Source organism: Monodelphis domestica, chromosome 2, assembly GCF_027887165.1.
Source record: "Monodelphis domestica isolate mMonDom1 chromosome 2, mMonDom1.pri, whole genome shotgun sequence".
In the NCBI taxonomy this organism is placed as follows: Eukaryota; Metazoa; Chordata; class Mammalia; order Didelphimorphia; family Didelphidae; genus Monodelphis; species Monodelphis domestica.
The window spans coordinates 241,574,228-241,596,993 of NC_077228.1; the positions used below are offsets into that span (position 1 = coordinate 241,574,228).

At 37.1% G+C, this 22,766-nt stretch overlaps 1 protein-coding gene across 2 annotated transcripts in view; it reads right to left on the reverse strand.

Moving 5' to 3' along the window:
* The window catches only part of MGAT5B (alpha-1,6-mannosylglycoprotein 6-beta-N-acetylglucosaminyltransferase B), a 253,842-nt gene that overhangs the window by 193,679 nt on the left and 37,397 nt on the right, over positions 1-22,766 (reverse strand). For both annotated transcript variants that reach the window (XM_056814244.1, XM_056814243.1), the window contains one exon: positions 17,542-17,579. In XM_056814244.1, the coding sequence (XP_056670222.1) occupies positions 17,542-17,576 (35 nt within the window). In that variant the 5' untranslated portion in view covers positions 17,577-17,579. The remainder of the gene's footprint in view (positions 1-17,541; positions 17,580-22,766) is intronic.

The following is a 22,766-nucleotide window of genomic DNA, read 5'->3' on the forward strand; positions in this document are numbered from 1 at the left end:
TTTAAGCCAAGGTATTTGGTAAAAGGACTGACGGAGTGAGTAATAAGTGGGGTGAAAGGACAAGAAAATTCAGGAAATTTATTGAGGTTCTAGAAACCTTCGAAGCACTAAAGCAGGGCCAAGAGCCAGAGGGGGTAGCCGGGGTGGGACTTCTCCCAGGTGATTAGTAAGGAGATCAGAAGACTGATATAGTTCTTTATCCCTTCGTGGTCGCCAATTGTAATGGTAGAAATTTTAGGCTTCTGGGAGAGGTTATGAGCACTATAATAGTTAAAAATGTGGCTACAGGATTTATGTAATATTGAACAATGGCCGCCAAGGAATTTACTTATGAAATTCCTAAAATGAAACACTCAAGTCAGAATGGAGTTTATGGAGGTTTTAATCACACTGGGAGTAGGGAAAGGAGAGGGAGAGAAGGAGAGAAGAGAAAAGGGAAAGGGGCTACTCAACCTCTGGCCAAGGCAGAGGGAGTTTTAGGCCCAAAGGGCCAAGGTGGAAAGAATCAGTCCTTAACTCACGTGACCGCTCTGAAGGAAAGCTGTCTGCGGGCGTCCTCCCTGTCCAAGCTCCTAACACCAACTCCCCTCTCGCTCTCTCCACAGGAAGTGAGTGAATTCCAGAGGCTGTTCCCTACCTCACTTCCTGTGTCTCACAAAATGCCAATGGTTGGCTCTAGCTTGGCTTAGGACAGCCCAGGTGGGCAGTTAGTTATTTCTGATTTGTCATTGACTAGCACATGCCTGTGTAGTGTGGGTGTTGTAAAAAATAGACTCGAATACAGGACTACAATCCCCATGAGCCTTTGCTCCACTTCCCCAGAATGCCTTGTAATCTCACCTGGGCCGAGATCGAGAAGATATTTAAGCAAAGGCTTTTGAAGGGCTCGGCCTTTTTGGACTTCCGTTTGGAGCAGAAGCGTCTCTTCCATGATGTGAGGTTATTTTGTCTAGGCCTCTGGCCTAGGCACATGTTTCTTACTTGTATATTCTTAATCTTTAACCTTTAATAAACCTCTAAAAAATATAGTACTCCTTGCAGAGAGAAACTAATTTCTACCTGCCTCAGTCTCCCCATCTCCCCTAAATTTTAATCTTTACAGTTGGCGACCACTAGATTGGATGAGAACTTCTCAAAAAAAATTTTAGCCTAGAGAATTTTTTTTTAAAGCCAAGGTTCTCCGAGATGCTCTTTAGAAAACCATCTTGATCAGCTCCTGCCTGCGGCCCTCTCCAGCTCCTGCTTCTGCTCCTGGCCTCTCACCTGGTGCCCGAGCTGCACTCCAGCTCCCGGCCTGACCCACCCTGGCGGTCTGTCTCTCACCCATCTGGCCTCCGACCCAGCCGGCTCATCACCCAGATCCTTGGAGCAGATTGCTGAGGACTCATTGTGACCAGCTGGTAACAGTATTGGCCAGGTGGGCGGAGGGGAGAGACCAGAGGGAAAGGAGACTGGGCAATTTTCCCTTAGGCTAAGCCTCCACGTGGCTGGGGGTATTGGCCACAGGGGTATCAGAGAGGGGAAAGACAGAAAAGACTAAAGAGAAGAAACAGATCTTTTCAAACAGAAACTTAATAGCAATGGGCTGTTTAAAAGGATTTTTGACTCTTCTGGCAGTTTCATTGATTTTACCTGCCTGTCTGGGAGCAGACTCAGCCCAAAGATTCAACTTTAACTTTGGGGAGGAAAATGGGTGGCCCAGCGAACTGGAAGCCAGGCCCAGAGACGGGAGGTCTCTAGTTAAAATCTGGCCTCCGATGCTTCCCAGCTGTGGGGCCCTGGACGGATCCCTTGAACCCCGTAGCCTAGCCTTTACTACTCTACCTTCGGCCAATAGACATTTAAATGGATAATTAAAAACAAACAAACAAGAAAAAACAACCCAAGGAACTTTGAAGAGACTAAAGGCTCTAAGGCATTTCAGACTCCAATGGTTTATTAAAAAATCTCTGTATTCTATTGCATTTTTTGTTTAAGGTTTAACTTTGTGATTTTAAGTTCATATATTACTGGATTCAATATTATTCTGCTTGAACTGAAGGTTGATTGAATTTATTTTGAATGTACTGAGTTTTGAAATTCTGTTGTTTTCCCCCTATAACTGTGTTGAACAAATATTGTTGTGAATAAGCCCATATATGAAAAAACAGCTTTTTTCTATTTTGCTGAGGATAGATGGACTTCAGAACTGGTTATAATTGTATTAACAACCTTTGGAAAATGTAATGTGCTAAATACCTCAAATGATTTGATTTTAAGGGTTTTTAAATATGATTTTGGAATTTTTTTTAACAGTCTGGTTATTTTTGCCTGCCCCTACCACGAGGTAAGGCCCATTCTAGTAGCTGAAGTGAAATGTATTTTATAACCCCCAACCTTCCCACATGTGAATGGAAGTTGGGCAGTTAATTTCAGGGCATTTGTACCCTTGGGAAAAGCCTCCAAAAGGAGCACCCTTTATTTATACTCTTCAGCTCACTACTTTACTTGCACCAGAATGATATATAGATTTCTTGATTATGTTCTTAACCCTAGATGAGTTTTACTTTGTTTAAAAAAAAAAATATGTTTAAATACCAAGCTTGAAAGATTGCTATGTTTGTAAAAATTGTGACAAATGTCCATCAATTCATAGGTTTTAAAAATGTCATACAGCAACTTATGGGAAATATGAAAGTGTGTTTGTTCGCTATTGTAATTAATTGGGCTATTGAGAATTTTGGGGATTTTGATATCTACATATTTGTACTACTGTATTTTTAAAGATGAAAAATTGTTAACCTTGTTCAATTCATTTGCCTTCTACTCACAGTGATCATGGCCAGATACAAAGAGGAAATGGATCTCATTTTTTGGTGAGAAAGCCTTGTATTTTATATTTTCTTAACTGACACAGAGTGTCAATGATTATAAGCTATATTTTTGAATTTTTTAAAGCTCTTTTATTATTATATTTTTCTTGCATGTGCAATATACTTTTTCAATTTTTTAATTATTTTTTCTTTCCTTTTTATAGATGAAGCACATGTCACCAGTATTAAGATTTTCTTTAAACCTTTTGATTTTCAGTGCTACAAGTTTAAGATACATTTTCTAATGCATGCCCTAAAAAGCTTGTGACTATGAAACTGATGCCACTAATTATTTAAATAAATTATGGGACTTTGCTTGATGATTCTGTCTGATTCCAGGACAAGAGCTACACACAAGAGCCATTTCATAGGGCCAAAGAAAGGCCAATCTAGGATGGATTGATGCACTTCTAGGCCAATACAAAGGTCTTGAACCTAGTGTGAAGACTCGAGGTTACTGTGTTTAACATGTGTTAAGACATAGGATTTCCTTGTATCCACACTCACCCTGAAGATACTCACAGACGAGTATCCCTGAAACCTTGGCTCCTATAATCTGGTCCCTTTCTTTTCTGCCTCTCATAGTGTGGTACCTTTCTGTAGTCCTGGCACTGACTGGGTAAATGCATCATTACTTAGATCATTTTGATTGGGCCCTGATTGAAGGACCTGTTATAGATTTATTTTTCTTCTACTTGGAATTTTTACACATAAGACTTTGATAGTCTATATTTTCATCCAGAAAATTTTCTTTTCTTTGGGATTTTCTGGTGTCTTTTTAATATCTCTTGCCAATTGATTCATATACCTCATACCTCAGCCATGCATCCCTAACTGATTCTGAATCTTTCAATCACCCACAACACGGGGGAATGTAAAAAAAAAATCATTATTTAAATTGCAAAGTTTAAATTCCTTTTGAGAAGAATTTTAGGTGAAGAAGATGCTACCTCTCTGAATCCAGAACTGAACTGTTGGAGAAGCCACCATGAAGAAGCCTCCAGACCACAAGTTGCAAAAAATTGAACTTTGGGTGTGGTTGATTGAACATTTATTTGTATGTATACTTTTATGCCAAAGGGGACTGCCCCCTAACGGCTTTTTGTCAATGTGTTCAGAAATTATTGGTTTTATTCTTTTTTCTCTTATCCTCACACTATTGTAATCTTTTAAGTTTATTATGTTTTTATGATCCTTTTGGGGAAAAATTAATTTTTCCACAAATGATCACACGGGGGGGATGTAAAAAATAGACTCGAATACAGGACTACAATCCCCATGAGCCTTTGCTCCACTTCCCCAGAATGCCTTGTAATCTCACCTGGGCCGAGATCGAGAAGATATTTAAGCAAAGGCTTTTGAAGGGCTCGGCCTTTTTGGACTTCCGTTTGGAGCAGAGGCGTCTCTTCCATGATGTGAGGTTATTTTGTCTAGGCCTCTGGCCTAGGCACATGTTTCTTACTTGTATATTCTTAATCTTTAACCTTTAATAAACCTCTAAAAAATATAGTACTCCTTGCAGAGAGAAACTAATTTCTACCTGCCTCAGTCTCCCCATCTCCCCTAAATTTTAATCTTTACAGTGTGCACAATTTTTGGGTGCTAGACCAAGATGGAGACTTTTTAAATTCACAGAACGGCAAGTTTTTTAATTCAACACAGTATTACACAAAAATATAGCCCTGAAAGAGGAGTCCTGTTGGAGAATCAGAATGAGTTCATGAAAAACAGCCCTAAAATATTATAAAAATCATAAATATAATAAATCATGTTAATAATGAAAACAAAATATCACAAGATTATACCAATAGATAATAGAAAATCTTACAAAATGCCAAACCTACTTACATTAAAAAATTTTAAATCTTAGTCATAAATGGATCATTTTTTAATATGATAAAATGGATTTATCTAAAGCTAAGAGCCAGTTTTATTTGTAATGAAGAAATGACATAATCTTTCCAGTAAGGTCTCATTGTGTTCATCATTATTTGATATATTTCAAGAAAATGCCAGCTATAACAATAAGACCAGAAAAAAGAAATTGAAAGAATAAACAGAGGCAAAAAGAAAACAAAATTATCACTTTATGCAGATGACATGAGTCTACTTAGAGAATCCTAGATTCAACCAAAAATTAAATGGAACAAATTAATTTCTTCAGCAAAGTAAGAAGATATAAAATAAATAAGTTGAAAAAAATGAATAAAAATGAAAAAAAATGAAATAAGAATTTCCATGTATTACCAAAAAAAAGAAGGAAATAGAAATTATATTCAAAATGAGTCTAGAATGTCTAAAATATTTAAGAATACATATAACAAGACATACGTGGAAAATATGTGAATTAAATTATAGAACACTCTTCAAGCAATAAAGACAAACCTAAATAATTGATTAAGAGTCACTGGGTCATGAATATAATAAGAATAACAATACCAATTAAACAAATGTATTATCAGAATACTGGCCATGTCAATCAAACATTGTGGAGAGTTAATTTATGGAACTTAAAAAATAACAAAGTCCATTTGGAGTAACAAAGGCCTAGCAATATTAAGAGAAATAATTTTTTAAAGTAGCAAGGAAGGGGTCTACCATTTCCATATTGCAAACTAAATTACAAAGTAGTAATCATTAAAACAATTTGGTAATGATTAAAGGTATAATATTTGATTGGTGGAACAGACTAGGCTCATAAGACCCCCAAAACAAAGTAATATATTATAGATAGTGCATATGACAAACCCAAGAATTTCAAATACTGAAATAAGGACTCAGTATTCAATAGAAACTATTTGGAAAATTGATAAGTAGTGGGAAATTGGGCTTTGATCAACATCTCACACCACATGCCACAATAAATTTCAAATGAACACACAGTCTAGATAGAAAAAGATATATCCTATACAAATTAGGAACAAGTAAAAAAAGTTAACTTTCATACATGTTGATAGGGGAAGTATTCTTTAAATGACAATCATTGGATCATCTGGAAAAAATAGGAACAAGGCAGATATCAATTAAGAGGATTAACTGCACATGTGAACAATTTTTGGTATGTCATTTTGGTACAATGAGAAATGGCAAAAGGGACAGAGTTAGAGAAACTTGGGACAATTTTGCAGATTGAAGTTAATAAGACCCTTACAATTTATGGTCTTTTCCAACACTAGGGCCATCAATCAATGTCACCAAGTTAAGTGTCAGAGGGGATTTGTTATTAGGATTTCTTGACACTCACTCCAATAGTCTTTCTACTATATCATACTACTTCTTAAAGGGACCTTAAATCCTTGCAGATGGACTAGGGCAACATTCTCCAAAGGAAAAGGAATATGTGCCTAGTGCTTTGGATATAACTTCTCATTTTTTGAGTCCTTGGATTTATTGAATACTATGCCACTATGTTTAATTTCTTCTGGGTCATGTGTTCCCATTCTGTTCCACTTGTAATAGTGTGCCAATCCACTTGGCACATGTACAAACTGCCTGGGACAGCATTTCTTCTGGTGGAAAAACAGGTAAGTCTACTCACATGAGAATTGTGATGACCCTATACAGGAAATGCCTTGGAGAGATAGAAGGTAGGGAATGCATCTGGTTAAGGGAGTGGAGTCACTGATCTTGGGAGTTTTGAAAGGTCAGGTAAGCAAGTCACAGGAACTAGAGAGGCAAAGCCTAGGCCATGTTGCAACTAGTCAAGCATCAATAACTTGGGGAGTATGGAACAATTTTTGGGAAGGCTTTTGGGTTCCATATCAAATTAGAGCTGAGAACTCAGCAGAGATGCTGCCTTTGGACATGGATTCTGTGAGACCAATTCAGAAACTGACCTAAATTAAGCCAATTCCTCCCAGAGACCCAACTGGCATAGGTGACAGTATGCTTCACAGGTATTGGAGGAAATGTTTAGATGTTGTTTTTGTCATGACTTTGAAACAAATGTCCTTTTGTAAAATTTAATTAATGTTAATTGGTTATATAGAATTGGGGTATTAGCCATTATCCCTTTAACAATGGGGAGGAATACAATCTGTGTGGGACTTGAGCCAATGGCAAGTAGAGAAAATGCCAATTGGAACTTAAGAGGAGACATAGATAGGATAGTGTTCAGAGAGTGAACCAGATCATTTACACAATACACTGACCAACTTTTCTGTTTCATAACCAATAACAAAAAAGTATACAAAAAAACATAAGTTTAAAATTAAGTACTGCTTACAGGCCCCTCTTCCTTCTTAATTTTCTTTACTTTTTCTTAAAAAAAAAAAAAGCCCTTACCTTCTGTCTTCATATCAGTTCTAAGACAGAAGAGCAACAAGGGCTAGGCAATCAGGGTTATGTGACTTGCTCAAGTTGCTGAGGCCAAATTTGAACCTAGGTCTTAATGATTCCAAATGTGACACTTTAGCCACTGTACCATATTTTGTGGTCATTTTGAATGGATTTTTTTTTTCGTATCTTTTCTCACTGGGTTTTTTTCCTTTTGTTGGAGGGGGTACTGTATTGAAAGGCTTTTGATTTTTGTAGATTTATTTTATGTCTTGCTGATTTGTTAAGTTATTGCTTATTTCATTTGAGTTGACTTTTGAGAAATTACACTATTTACAAAAACTCAATAATTTTGTATCTTTGCACATATTTATTCTCTCATTTCTCCCCTTAACTTGTTGCTACCATTTCTGAGCTATGTCAAGTAAGAGAGGTAATGATGGACAACCTTGCTTTATCTCTGATATTACTGGAAAGTCTTCTATTATTTCTCTATTACAAATACTATAGCTCTTAGTTTTGGAAATAGATTATTTACCATGGATCTGTCACCTTCTCTGTAACTTACAGTCTTATAGAATAGTATAGAAAATATTGTGATTTAAGGTCATACTATCAATATGTCTTAAACCTAGATCTTCTTGGCTCTGAAGCTCATTCACTGTCCATTATACCACGCTACTTTTTATTATTAATATTGTCTGTTATTTTTAAAGTTTTTATAATATAAAGTCAACTTTGCATTCCTGGTATAAATATAGGTCATTTACACACAGAAAACTCAATAATTTTAATATGTGGTTGAAGCTACTTTTCAAATATTTTATTCAATATAATTTGTTCACTAGAAATATCGGTTTATAGCTTTCATTCCTTGCTACTTCTCCCTTGGATTAAGTATCAATATCATAATTGACTCATAAAAGGAATTTATGATTCTTTCCCTACTTTTACAAATAATTTATGGCATATGAAATTAATTTATGTTTGGATATTTGTTAGAATTCATTTATAATTCATCGATTCCTGGTGTTTTGTTTTTCCTTTATAGTGAGTGCCTTTATGACTTGTTCGATATTTTTACAAGATTAGGTTATCTGAATTTTTTATTCCCTGCTCTGTTAATGAGTATTTTATATATATATATATATATTTTAAACCCTTACCTTCCATCTTGGAGTCAATACTGTGTATTGGCTCCAAGGCAGAAGAGTGGTAAGGCTTAGGCAATGGGGGTCAAGTGACTTGCCCAGGGTCACACAGCTGGGAAGTAGCTGAGGCCAAATTTGAACCTAGGACCTCCCATCTCTAGGCCTGGCTCTCAATCCACTGAGCTACCCAGCTGCCCCCGTATTTTATATTTTTAAAAAGCTATTTAAGGGGCAACTATGTGGCTCCTTGGATAGACAGCCAAGCCTAGAGATAGGAGAGGTCCTAGGTTCAAACCTGCTCTCAGATACTTCCTAGATGTGTGACTCTGGGCAAGTCATTTAACCCTAACACCAATCTTCTGTCTTAAGATAGATAATGTTGTTGACATAAGAAAACTTGACATAAATTTTTACCTAAATAGTACTTTGACAGAGTAACAGAGTAAACCAACTCCTTTGTTAAATGCTCAGTGACCTGTGAGTGCCTCACTTTGCCATTATATCAAACCTGAACTGAGGATGGTAGTGTTGGACATTATCTGTTTACCTATCAATCTCCCTGAGAGAGAAATGTGCTTTTCATTTTAGGCTGAGTGGTATTACCTTTCAGAATTAAATTACAGCTGAAAACTCATCTGCACTTGAAGCCCAATTGTCTCTCTCCAAACTTCAGGGCTAGCTAGTTACTCTATAAAGGAAAAAGCATTCTCAATAGCAACCTTCCTCTAAGCAAAGACCAATTAATTGCAAGAACAGGGTGCCCTCTACAGGGCAGCAAGGTACACTGGCATGGTCCCTTGCATGAAATAAGCATTTCTTTTCTTTTTTAAACCCTTCCCTTCTGTCTTAGAATAGATATTAAGTATTGATCTCACGATAGAAGAACAATAAGGGCTAGGCTACTGGGGTTAAATGACTTGTCCAGGGTCACACTGCTAAAAAAATGTCTGAGGCCACATTTGAATTCAGAACCTCCTGTCTCCTAGCTCTCTATTCACTGAACCACCTTGCTGCCAGGATAACATTCCTTTAAGGGACTTGCTATATAAGAACTAGAACAGTTAGTTAGTACAGTGGATAAAGTGCCAGGCCAGGAGTCAGGAAGACATTTTCCTGATTTCAAATGTGGCCTCAAACACTTCTTATGTGATACTAGCAAGCCACCTAACCCTGTTTGTCTCAGATTCCTTATCTGTAAAATGAGCTGGAAAAGGAAATGGCAAAACCCTCCAGTATATTTGCCAAGAAAATCCCAAATGAGATTACAAAGAGCTGTATATAACTGAAAACAATTAAACAATATATGAACTAGAATGGACAGAACAGGGCCACTCTCCATTGGAGATCTTTTTTATTCATAAGGATATGGGGCAAAGCCCCTTTCAGATACTGAAATGTATAGACGCTTCATTTGCATATGAAAAGTTTACAAATAAACTGAGAAGTAACAAAGACAATAAAATTATCCCCTTAGTAAAGAGGGACTCACCCCCCCCCCTCTTATTTACACAGATGAACAAGAGAAAATTGGAGTTTAAAAACTAAAGAACCTGAGACCCAGAGCAATTGGGCAAACTACAGAGCTACAAATTTAGAAAGTATATTATGACATGGGCACTGTACCCCAGAAACCCAGGCGAACTATTGTCAGGGGAACTCCCTTGTTGTTTTTCCTGACTTTGAGTCTAAAAACACCCAGTGACCCCACCTAGATTCCTGAGATGACTATCTTCCTTTGATCGTCCTCTAGATGGTCAGAAAGATGCACCCTCAGACCACACCTCGATCCTATCGGACATCTGTTTGTCCCCTAAAACTAAGGAATCTTTATGTCCCCAGGCAGACCCCAGTATGATCACCCCACCTCATGCCTGAGTGACTAACTGTTGTGAAGAATGTATAAAATCCCCAGAACTGATGTCGTCTGGGGGAAAGCCTCTCCATCCATGCTGTCCTCATGAGGGAACAGCCTTTCCTTTCATGCTGTCCTCCCAGGGAACTGCTCCCCATCTTGCTGTTCTACCTTGCTATCCTCCTGGCCACTCTCAACATTACTTTCTAAATTAATAAATCTCTTTTGTTTTTAAGCTAAGTTTTGGAGTCATTGCATGCTTGCAAAAGGCATCCTTCCCGAACCCCAAAGGGTATCCTTCCATGCCCATAACATATTAGACAATCACCAAAAGTCTATTACCTAAGCATATGGGCTTGAGAATGGTTGAAAGAAGATAGTAAGACTGGGAGTATCTGTATATCTATTGATATATATAGATATAAATATATCTCTGTCTTCTGTATATCTTGTGTGAAGATGGGATTAACTCCATCCCACTTATTCTTTAGATTTTAGCCACCAGGAATGTATACATCTCCACTTAAGAAATGGTGGGGTGGGGGGAAGGTCTATGACCTATGTGTGCTAGCAAGTGACAAATCAGAAACAAGTGACTGCCCCCCCCCCCAGTCCAAAATCAAGTTTAAGCTGCCTTTGGTACACATAAAGGTGGACCACAGGCACAGAAAGTGATGCAAAGAACTATCTTTAAATTTGGTGGTCACTTCCTGTGAAGGGTCTTCCCCAGAAGCTCAGGCTTGAGATCTCAGAAGGCTTCTCTTTGGACAGACATGTGGTGATTGAAAAGGGCTGACTCCCTTTCCTTGGCTTTTCTGGAGGCACTAGTCTCTAGAGAGGTCCCTCATCTTGGAGGAAGCCTCCACCTCCCCCTCTCTCCCCCCAACCTTGCTAGGGCTTCTAAAGCCCAGCCTGACTCAGACCAGGCCAGAGCAGCACTCTCGCAGCACTCTCTCTCTCTCTCTCTCTCTCTCTCTCTCTCTCTCTCTCTCTCTCTCTCTCTCTTTCATTTTCATTACTTTCTTTCTCTCTATTTGTAAATAAAATGACCATAAAAGTCATTCTGACTTGAGTAATTCATTGGAATTTATTAATTAAATTCCTGGTGACCATACTCTTAAATATTCAGTCTGAACCATAATTTTTGCCCCTTACACTTGTTTGTTTAATTTTTTGCATATTGTCTCCCCCATTAGACTGGGAAGAGATTATGTATTTTGCCTTTCATTGCATTCTCAAACCCTTAGCACAACCCCTGGCCTATAGTGTTTCATAAATGCTCATAGACTTGACATGAACCAAGCTCAATACATCCTGCTTCTTTCTAGACAATTGGAACAACCTTGGGGTCGGACCAGGGATAGTTGTGGTATAACATCATAAAACTAGAATGCACCTTGGAAATCATCTCATCTAAGCCTTTCATTTAACAAGTGACAAAACTGAGGCCCAGAAAGATTGTTACTTGCCCAACATCACATAGGTAGTAGGTAGCAGGCCCAGAAATCAAACCTAGGACTTCTGACTGAAAACAACATTTTTTCTACACCAAATTACCTGACTCAAAGAAAACTGGAGAAAGCAGTGTTTATGTGAGTCTTGAAATTTCTCAGACTTGTGAATGTTAAAAAAATTCCCCATTGGGGAATTCTCCATTGGAACAATTCCCTACTGGGACCATTCCCCATTTGGACAGTGAGAACTCTATTTAGATCAAAAATGTGAAGACCTCTACTCCACCCATACTTAAGCCTGCTTTAGGGGAAAAAACTCCTTGCTGAACAATGAAAAGTACTTAAACCCATACTTAAGCCATGCCTATTTTTAAGACTAATACAAAAGGTTGTAAGTACCTATAAAGGTCAGGCAACTTGTGAATTTACAAGGAACAAAGAACTGGGAAACTTACTCAGAGCTTTCCTGATGTGAATTACTCAAAAATCCACACCTTCTTAGGTGTGGACTAAGAATGGTCTGTCCTTTGAAAAAACGTCTACTGTGATTGGTAGAAGAAAGAATTTAGGGAAGGTGACAAAGGAAAATTTCCCTTTATAAGGAAAGGAAAAGCTGAAAAACAGGATCTCTGGAATTCTCAAAAGACAGTCTTAAGGAGGTTGTTGAGAGAAGGACAATCTCTAAGGAGGTCTCTCAAGGGAGGCTGACTCTGGCTGGAACTCCCTCTGGGGAGACTCTGTCCCCCTGAATCCTTGCTTGAACAGATCTTATGGTGAGTGATTAAGGACTGACTGATCTTTTCTTTTAGGGCTTAGGCCTGAGTTGGCCAGGGCTGCCTGGGCCGTCCTATTCTTTTCTCATTTATTTCCTTTTCCTCTCTCTCTTTCTTTGATTCCTCATTGTATTATCAATTAAATTCTCTATAAAACCCAGTTGACTTGGGTATATTCATAATTGGGAATATTTCCCTGGCGACCACCTTATATTTGATTTAAAAACAAGACACTGTAGTGAAAACATATTTTCTGCGGTCACAACTTACTCACCCACTCTTTATCTACAACAATTTATATCTTCCACTATTTTTACTCACTACAGTTTACAACCTCAACCATTTTAATTACTACAGTTTATGGCTCCCACACTTTTAAATGCCACAGTTTAAACCCATGGCTTTATATATAAAACCTATTTAAAATATGACCTCAGTATCCCATTTCCCTGCAGTTCCTCACAAAGAGGAACTCATCAGGGAAACTCAAATGCCCTTGTCATGGGCTAAAAATCTATTATTCTGCTATTGGGGATTTGGAATATCAACTAGATGCACATTCTCCTGAATCAGTATTTGTCCTTTAATCTTAATTTTTTTCATCTGTGCTCTCAAATAATTTATTTTTACATTTCACATATTTTTTAGTCAACCTAGTGTTATGCTTTTCTGGGTATATGTTAATATCCTAGTCTCCATTCCACAGTAGAATATAAACTACTAGAGGACATAGATTATTTCTTAGTCATTTTTGCAAGAAATAAACAGTCAAGCAAGATAAATTTGCAGTGGCCATGTCCCAAAAATATATATCTTGAGTCTATAAGCTTTCTATCAGGAAGTGGGTAATATGTTTCATCATGGGTACCCTGGAAACATGGTTGGCCACTGCTCTGATCGATTAAAGTTCTTATGTCAAAGTTACCTTTTTTTTACAATGTTCATATCAGTAAATGGTTTTCCTGGTTCTGCTCAATTCCCTCAATATCATATCCTACTTCCTAGAATTGTCTGATATTGTCTTGTCACTTTTCTTACAGCACAAAAACATTCCATTACATCAATGCCCCTCAATTTGTTCAGCTCTGCTCCAAATAGGAACAACCTTAGTTTCCAGATATTTCCAACACCTTGCACCCCCTTTTAATGCTCCTTTTTATATCAGGAAGTTTGTTTTGCTTGGGACTATATCCCTTCTGTATTAATTCTCCCTCTTAATCATTCTCCCTATACTTCCCACCAATTTCCCAGTTGACTGATACATTTCAACATCTTCAACTCTCCTTTATTTAATGAATGAAGATCATGATACCTTCTCTCCCCTCCAACCTTCTTTCAGGTATGTAGTTATAACATAGCAAATTATGAAAAATATTAACACTGATTCCTTTCTCCCTCCCTTTGACATTAGCCTATTCCTTTCCTCCTCCCCTTTTTTTCCCTTTAACACTCTCAAAACAGAACCACTTCCATTGCTTTTTTTTTTCATTTAAATCTCACAATTACTTTTTAAAGAATTTAAAATTCTGAAGAAATACTTGTTTCTTCTCCCCTATTAGAATGTTATTTCAATAAGTATTTATTGAGTATCTAACACCATGCTAGATACTGTGGGTAATATAAAAAAGAAGATCTCTGAACTCAAGAAGCTTGCTTGCATTCTAACTGGGAAGACAAAAGTAACCTAGCATTTGTGCTACAATCATGTAGAAACATAATTATTTTGACCATTAAAAAAGAAAAGTAAAGTTGACGCTAGAAGGAAAAAGTCAAAATACTTTGGGAATTTCCAGGTTCCTGATCACAAAAAAAACCCAAAACAAACAAAAAACCAGCAGATGTCCTCTCAACTAATTCTTGCCAGCTGTTTCACCATTATGGATATATTTAAAACATTAAAAATAGGGATATGTGAGAGATAAAGTCTCTGGAAACAAAAATCAGGGAAGTAGGAAAAGTTTGAAAGGGCTAATAATATAAGGAAAATAGGACTGGATTTAGAGTCAATGGACCTGGATTTGAATCCCTTCTACAATAAAGATTCAGTTCATTCAATCAGTACAACATTCAATTGATTTAATCTTAGGATCACAGTTCATTTGGTTCTAATTCCAACTCTAATGACCTGGAGAATTGGGCAAGTGATTTTTTTCTATGGTTCTTAGTTCCCTCATATTAAATAAAGCAGTTCTATATATCAGGCACTTTGCTAAATAGTCTAAAGAATTTGATGATTTTTAAATTATGGGTATTAACTATCTTCATTTTAAGGATATTGTTTCTTTTTGTATTTATACCTGCAGTGAGCCTACACAGTACCTGACATCTTAGTAGGTATAAAATAAATGCTTCTGGATCACTGTCTTGTCATGGCCAAGGGACTTGCATAGCTAAATGGAACTATGAACTATATCATGCAGGGCTACCCAAGATGGACAGGTAATAGTGGAGAGTTCAGACAATTCTCTTGGAGAAGGAAATGACAAGCCACACCAGGATCTTTGCCAAGAAAACCTCAAGAAAAGTAATAAAAGGATAAAATATATGACATTGGAAGATGAACCCCTTAGGTCATAAGGTGCCCAATATGTTATGGGGAAGAGTGGAGGACACCTATAAGTAGCTTCAGAAAGAATAAAGTGGCTGGACAAAAGTTGAAAGGAATCTCAGCTATGGATGTGTCTGGTGACAAAAGGAAGTCAGATGCTAGAACAATCAATACAACATACAAACCTAAAATGTAAGATCAATGAACTATGGTACACTGCATGTGGTCAAACAAAAGATGGAAAGATTAAAAATTGACATATGAACTTAAAATGGATGGAATGGGTGAATTTAATTCAGGTGATCATTAGATATACTTCTTAGAGCAACAATCCATGAGAAGAAACAGAGTAACACTCCTAGTTAATAAAAGGATGAGAAAAATCAGTACCTGACTTTTTTTTTAAACCCTTACCTCTGACTTAAAATCGATATTGTGTATTGATTCCAAGGCAGAAGAGTGGTAAGGGCTAGGCAATGGGGGTCAAGTGGCTTGCCTAGGGTCACATAGCTGGGAAATGTCTGAGGTCGATTTGAACCTAGGACCTCCTGTCTCTAGGCCTGGTTCTCAATCCACTGAGCTACCCAGCTGCCTCCAGTACCTGACTTTTAATGACAAAAAGGTATCTGTTCAAATTCAAAGCAAACTGTTCAATATCACATTAATGTAAGTCCATTCTCTAACCACTAATGCCAAAAAAAAAAGTCAAAGTTGTTCAATTCTATGAAGTCCAAAAAACATTATCTAGAGATAACACCAAAAAAAAAAAGATGTCATAGGAAATCAAAAGATAACTGGAATAATAGTCAAGTTTGACCTGGGAATACAAAATGAAGCAGGATAATAATAATAGAGTTATAAGAATAATAAAAATTTTGTCAAGATAATTTGCTGGTGGTTAATTTGCAAACACTTATTTTCAACAATCCAGAAGGCAACTCTACACATGGACATTATTAGATGGTCAATATCCAAATGAGACTGATTATATACTTTGCAATCAAAGGTGGAGAAGCTCTCTACAGTGAATTAAAACAAGACCTGGAGTTTACTACTGTTCAGATCACTTCTTACTGCAAAAGTCAGATGTAAATTGAAGAAAGTAGGAAAGCTCAACAGACTGTATAGGTATGACCTAAATAATATCCCTTAAAAATATGAAGTGAAAGTGATGATTAGATCTAGTACACTGCCTAAAGAAGTATGGACAAAGGTTCACAATATTGTATAGAAGGTGACAACAAAAACCATCCCAAAGAAAAAGGAGAGCAAGAAAACAAAGTGGTTGTCTGATAAGGCTTTATAGATAACTGAGGATAAAAGGAAAAGAAAAGGGGAAAAAAGAAGTGAATGCATAAGGTTTCCTTCAATGATAAATACAAAAAAAGATCTCTTCAAGAAAATTAGAGATATCAAGAAAATATTTCATGCAAAAATGAGCATGATAAAAGAAACGGGAGTTAACAGAAATAGAAGCGATTAAGAGGGGGCAAGAATATTCAGAAGTACACAAGAAAAATCTGAAAATTTCTGATAACCATAGACATCTCTGATAACCATAGTGGTATGGCTACCAATCTAGAGTCAGACAACCTGGAGAATGAAGTCAAGTGGGCCTTGGGAAGCACTGTTAATAATAAAGCTAGTGGAGGTGACAGAATTCCAGCTAAGCTATTGAAAATCCTAAAAGATGATGCTGTTAAAGTATTGCATGCAATACATCAGCAAAGTTGGAAAATTCAACAGTAGCCATTGAATTGGAAAAATTCAGTTTATATCTCATTCTTAAAGATGGATAACACCAAAGAATGTTCAAATTATCAAATAGTTGTTCTTGTTTCACACACCAACAAGGTTATGCTTAAGATTTTGCAAGCTAGGCTTCAGCAATAAGTAAGCAAGAATTATCAGAATTGTGGCCTGGTTTTTGAAGAAATAGAAGGAGACCAAATTGCCAACAATTGCTGGATTATGGAGAAAGCAAGGGAATTTAAAAAAAAATCTGCTTTCGCTTCCTTGCTACACTACACATTGACTGTGTGGATCACAATAAAATATGGCAAATGCTCAAAGAGATGGGAGTACCAAATCATCATACTTGTCTTTTGCGGAACCTATGTGGTTCAAAAAGCAACAGTTAGAACCAAACATGGTACAACTTACACAGACTTTGAGAGATAATGGAGGAAAAAAGGGCCTGGTGTACTATGGTCCCTAGGGTCATGAAGAGTTAGACATAAATAAATGCTTGATGAATGAGAGGTAGTATAGTGTAATGAACAGAGTTCTAGTCAAGAATTAGGTTCAAATTCTGGATCTTTTATTTTCTAGCTATATGTTCATGGGTAATTCATTTAATCTTTCTGATCCTTAGCTTCCTCATCTTTAAAATGGGGATTTTTCCAGTAGGATCCATTATAAATGATACCATGAAATTAAAAGTAAATAATGCATGCAAAGTCCTTTTTAAAATTTAAAGTACCATGTCAATGATTAATTAGCTGCTAAGAAATAAATCCAGAATCAAGATTATCAAAGGATTAGAGAGGTTGAGCACCAAATCATAATTGTATTTACAATTAAGCATTTAAATGGTCAAGCACTTAATATTCATTCATTTCTCACAGAGGCCTTACCTTCTTTTGGCATATAATCCTCTCCTGAATCCCATTTCCTATAAAGACACCAAAAAAGTATAGTTGAGAACCACAATACTATCTTGAGAATACACATTAAAAAAACAAACAAACAAAAAAACCCTTTCCTTCTGACTTAGCATCAGTTCTAAGACAGAAGAGTGGCAAGGGTTAGGCAATTGGGGTTAAGTGACTTGCCCAGGCTCATACAGTTAGAATCCAAGGTCAAATTTGAAAACAGGTCCTTTTGACTCCAAGTTTGGTGTTCTACCCACTGTGCTACCTAGTTGCCTCTGAGAGTACACTTAGATTATATTTCTTAGAACTTTAAGGCTTATAAAACATTTCCCTTACAAAAACTCCATGAAGTAGGTAGTTTAAGTATAATCTCCTTTACTTATGAGGAAAATTGACCAGAAAACCCTGACAGATTCCATTTTTTTTTAAACCCTGACAGATTCCATTTTTTTTTTAAACCCAATACTGTGTATTGGCTCCAAGGCAAAAGAGGGGTAAGGGCTAGGCAATGGGGGTTAAGTAACTTGCCCAGGGTCACACAGCTAGGAAGTGTCTGAAGTCAGATTTGAACCTAGGACCTCCCTTCTCTAGGCCTGGCTTTCAATACATTGAGCCACCCAGCTGTCCCCCTCCCCCATTCCATATTTTTAAACTGGCTGCCTATACCATACCAAGTATGACATGTTGGTAAAGTGAATTAGAAATTCCTTGTTAACAAGATTTACCGTGAAACCCTAAGGAAGGGCCTAATCCTGGACAATATAGCCACTAAGAGCCCTTCCAAGTCAACATTCTATTATTATATGAATATTGTCCTTCCATCTCATCCAAGCAAATTAAGACACCCTTGCTGCAGAAAAATAAAACTTGGCCATTAAAACAGTGTTAACAAATGAGAGGGAAAACCAGGCACAGTCTGATGCACATGCTAGATTTGAGAGAAAGGATTTCAATGAGTTCAAGAATAGGAGAATTTCACAGTATTTTAGGGGAATAGAAGAAATGAGATGCCCTCAAGAACAAAACTTTGAAAACACCAAAGATTCTGATGAGAAAGAAAAGGAGTAATAATGGTATAAGAATAATTGGAATGCATGGAGAACTTAACAAATTACCTTTATGTTTAATAGAAGACATGTACTGGAGACAGAAACAAAAAAGTGTCATCCATAAATTTCAGAAAAAGGGAAGACTGATAATCAGTGCTCTCAGGCACCAAGAGGAAAATCAAAAGAAATACTGAACCATAGCTGAGGATATATAGGACAATGGGGAGATTGAAGCAAACTGCAACCTCAATATAATGCAAAGAAAAATTGGATGAGTTAGATGTCAGATTGTGTCCAGAATTGAGGTAATAGTACTCTGCTCTGATCAGAACACAAATAAGTTCAAGTTCTGGGGACCACATTTTTAAGATTGATATAAAAATTGAACAGAGGACAGTTAGAAAGGTGAGAAGACTGAAGACCATGACAGATAAATACTGCTAAAAGGACCTGAAGATATTTGGTTTGGAGAAGAGTTAGGTGTGTAAAGGGAACCCCTTCCTCCCAGGGTTGTGAACTTTCTGCCTGTCCGAGTCAGCCCATTAACATGGCTGGAATGCTCCAGAGGTTACCAGTTAAGAGCCCTAGCTAGGATCATGACCTAGAACTAAGGATTATGTGTCCAAGTCAGAGAGACTTTGATTGGTTCCTGAGATGTGATACACCAGTGCACAGGGAAAGGAAGTAATGTGGAGAAAGAGGACTACAAAAAATGAGACCATAGAGATCATCAAGTTCTTCTCTGGAGGTCTTTGGCTGGGGGTCTTTCTGCAATTAGGCATTGGTGGCTTAGATGGAAGATACTCTTGTGTGCTGGTAAGATTTGAGTGATGGGCTGGAAAACATTTTTCTATTTCCTTCCCTCCTTATTTCTTTCTTAGACTATATTTATATTAAAATTAAAGTGTTAAAAGCTACTGTCATCCTCATGACCAATTTCTAAATATCACATTAAGCATATTACATTTAGCATAATATTAATTTTCAGTATTACAGAGAGATAAATGTTCTTCAAATATTTGATGAACTATCATGTGAAAAAGGGTGTAGACTTGCTCTCTTTGGTAACAAAAGGCAGAACTGGGAACATCAGGAAGAAGTTAGAGAGAGATATATTGAGGTTTGGTATAAAGAAAAATGACCTTACAATGAGGGCTATGCAAAAGTGAAATGGGTTGTTTTAGGAAGCAGTGAATGACCTATCACTGACGGATTAAGTTGAAAAGTTGTAAAAGGAATTCATATTTGGGTGACCCCTTCCCATTTTCCACTCTAAGGCTATCCAGCTTCCTCCACACAATCAATTTTCCTTCCATATCTTCCTTCTTTTCCCAGAACAAGTTGATCTTGACACTTCCAAGGACTATGGACCTGAGTACCATAGCCCTGCCAGCTGTAGGGTAGACATGGACACTCACATGGCTTGGATGAATAGGGAGTCACCAACTATAATCTTTCCAGTAAGACAAAAGGACCACCAAGATTTATAGACTATTCAGTCACAGTGTTCTTCAACCACATGAGCAACTGCAAACTGCCCTGCCAATGTACTTTAAGGACCCTTAGAACTTGTCCTCTGTCCTGCTGGTGTGTGTAGAATATGAGAATGTGAGCAGGTATTGTCTTGTATCACTTACACTTAGCATTGTGCTTGCTGCATGGTAAGCATTTAATGTTTTTTTAGTCATTCATATAGGGGTTAGACTAAATAAGCTTTGAGATACTTTCCAATTAAGATTTTGTAAACCAAATTCATAACTCTGATTGTTCAACAAATAATAAGCAATGCCATAGCTATTCAATTGAAATAGGACAAATATACCCTGAGCTAGGCCATACTGTATCTATCTTTAATTACTTTGTGGTCCAGGAAAGAATAAAATGAGAGCAGAGCTGATCCTCACAGAAAGGAAACAGGCTACTTACACTAAAATCTAATCCATTCTGCAGGTCACAGAACATAAGTGATTTATAAGTGAAAGTGACTTGAGGTTGTGATATTAAATGCCCAATGCAAACTTCTATCATTCTCTACAGAAATACTGACAGTACAGCTTTCAATCCCACCTATCTGAAAGCCAGAGGAGAAGGCATTGAACAGCTTCTTTCAATCTGACAATTAAATCCAAATATCAGGAGAGCATTTGCTGTTCTTTTTATTTAAATAGTTAAACTCATCAAAAAAGAATATTGAAAAAATATTTACTTTTTCTTAACATATTCTTTCAATATAGGCATTTTTCAGATGAAGAAATCAAAACTATCAATAATCACATGAAAGTGTTCTAAATACCTCCTGATTAGAGAAATGCAAATCAAAACAACTCTGAGGTTATCACCTCAAACCTAGAAGATTGGCCAATATGACAGTAAAGGAAAAAAATAAATGTTGGAGGGGATGTGGCAAAATTAGAACACTAATAAACTGCTGGTAGAGCTGTGAATTGATCTAACCATTCTGGAAGGCAATTTGGTTATGTCTAAAAAGCTTTAAAAGAATGCATACCCTATGATCCAGCAATAACCATGATTAGGTTTGTGTAAAAAATAGACTCGAACACAGGACTACAATCCCCATGAGCCTTTGCTCCACTTCCCCAGAATGCCTTGTAATCTCACCTGGGCCGAGATCGAGAAGGTATTTAAGTTGATTCAAAGGCTTTTGAGGAGGTTTGGCTCTTTTTGGACTTCCGTTTGGAGCAGGCTCGTCTCTTGCGTGATGTGAGGTTATTTTGTCTAGGCCTCTGGCCTAGGCACATGTTTCTTACTTGTATATCCTTTAATCTTTAACTTTTAATAAACCTCTAAAAAATATAATACTCCTTGCAGAGAGAAACTAATTCTGCCTCAGATGCCTCAGTCTCCCCGACTCCCCTAAATTTTAACTGTTACAGTTTGTACCCTAAGGAGATAATAATGAAAAATGTTTGTACAAAAATATTCAGAGCTACAAATGGTGGCAAAAAATTGGAAAATGAGGGGGTGTCCGTCGATTAGGGAATGGCTGAACAAATTGTGGTATATGATGGTGATAGGATACTATTGTACTGTAAGGAATAATGAACTGGAGGAATTCCATGTGAACTGGAAGAACCTCCAGGAACTGATGCAGGGTGAAATGAGCAGAACCAAGAGAACATTGTACACAGAAAGTGAAACACTGTGGAATAATCCAATGTGAATGGACTTTGCTACTACAAGACAATCCCAAGGGACACATCAAGAAAAAGAACTATGGGAATAGAAACATAGAAGAAAAACATATGACTTATCATTTGTTTATATGATAACATTGTATAACCCAGTGAAAGGTCTTAGTGGCTCTGGGAGGGGGAGGGAAAGAAAATGAATCATGTAAACATGGAAAAATATTTTTAAAAATAATTTAAAACATTCTTTTACTTGAAATCATTGTTTTCATCACCTGTCAACAAAAAGCTGTTTTTGGCTCATGTAAGATCAATTATACCTCAAAGGTCTTTTAAGATGTAAAATAAAGGCTAAACCAATAATGGATCCTTAAGAACCAATAATCAATAACCTTTTCACAAGTGATCATTTACCAAAGACTTCCATTACATTTATCATCAACATAATTTATAATCTTTATTTAAAAAACTCTTCAAGAATATTAAAATCTTCTTCCAATATTTTCCAACTGGGGAGGCAGAGCCATGATGGCAGATCAGTAGCAGCAAAACCAAAAACCTCTCTGACAATTCTTCTAAACTAATCTTTAAAAAGCACCTCAAAATGACAGAAATCATGATGGAGTGAGGGGGCTCTCCCGCTGAATATAACTTAAAAGGTGCTGGGGGCCATCAGTCCACGACACTTTGAGTCACACATGGTAGTCCTTGTCCACAGAGTGGTCCTTGGCGAGATGTGACTGCCCACTTGCATGACCTCTTTCATCAATGACCCTTACCTATGAATTGACATTATTATTCCCCCTAGTCTCAAAAGAAATAATGCAAGACACATGTACCCTTATTCCCCAAAACATCACCAAAAGATCAGACCCTCAAACCCAGTCCCAAAAGACTATCATGAGTTAATTTTTACTTAGGTACATAATTCCCAGCAAAACCGCAGCTATATGCCAAGCCCAAAACTTTCTCATGAAGCCAGCACAGAAATCAATCATAGAGGTCCATA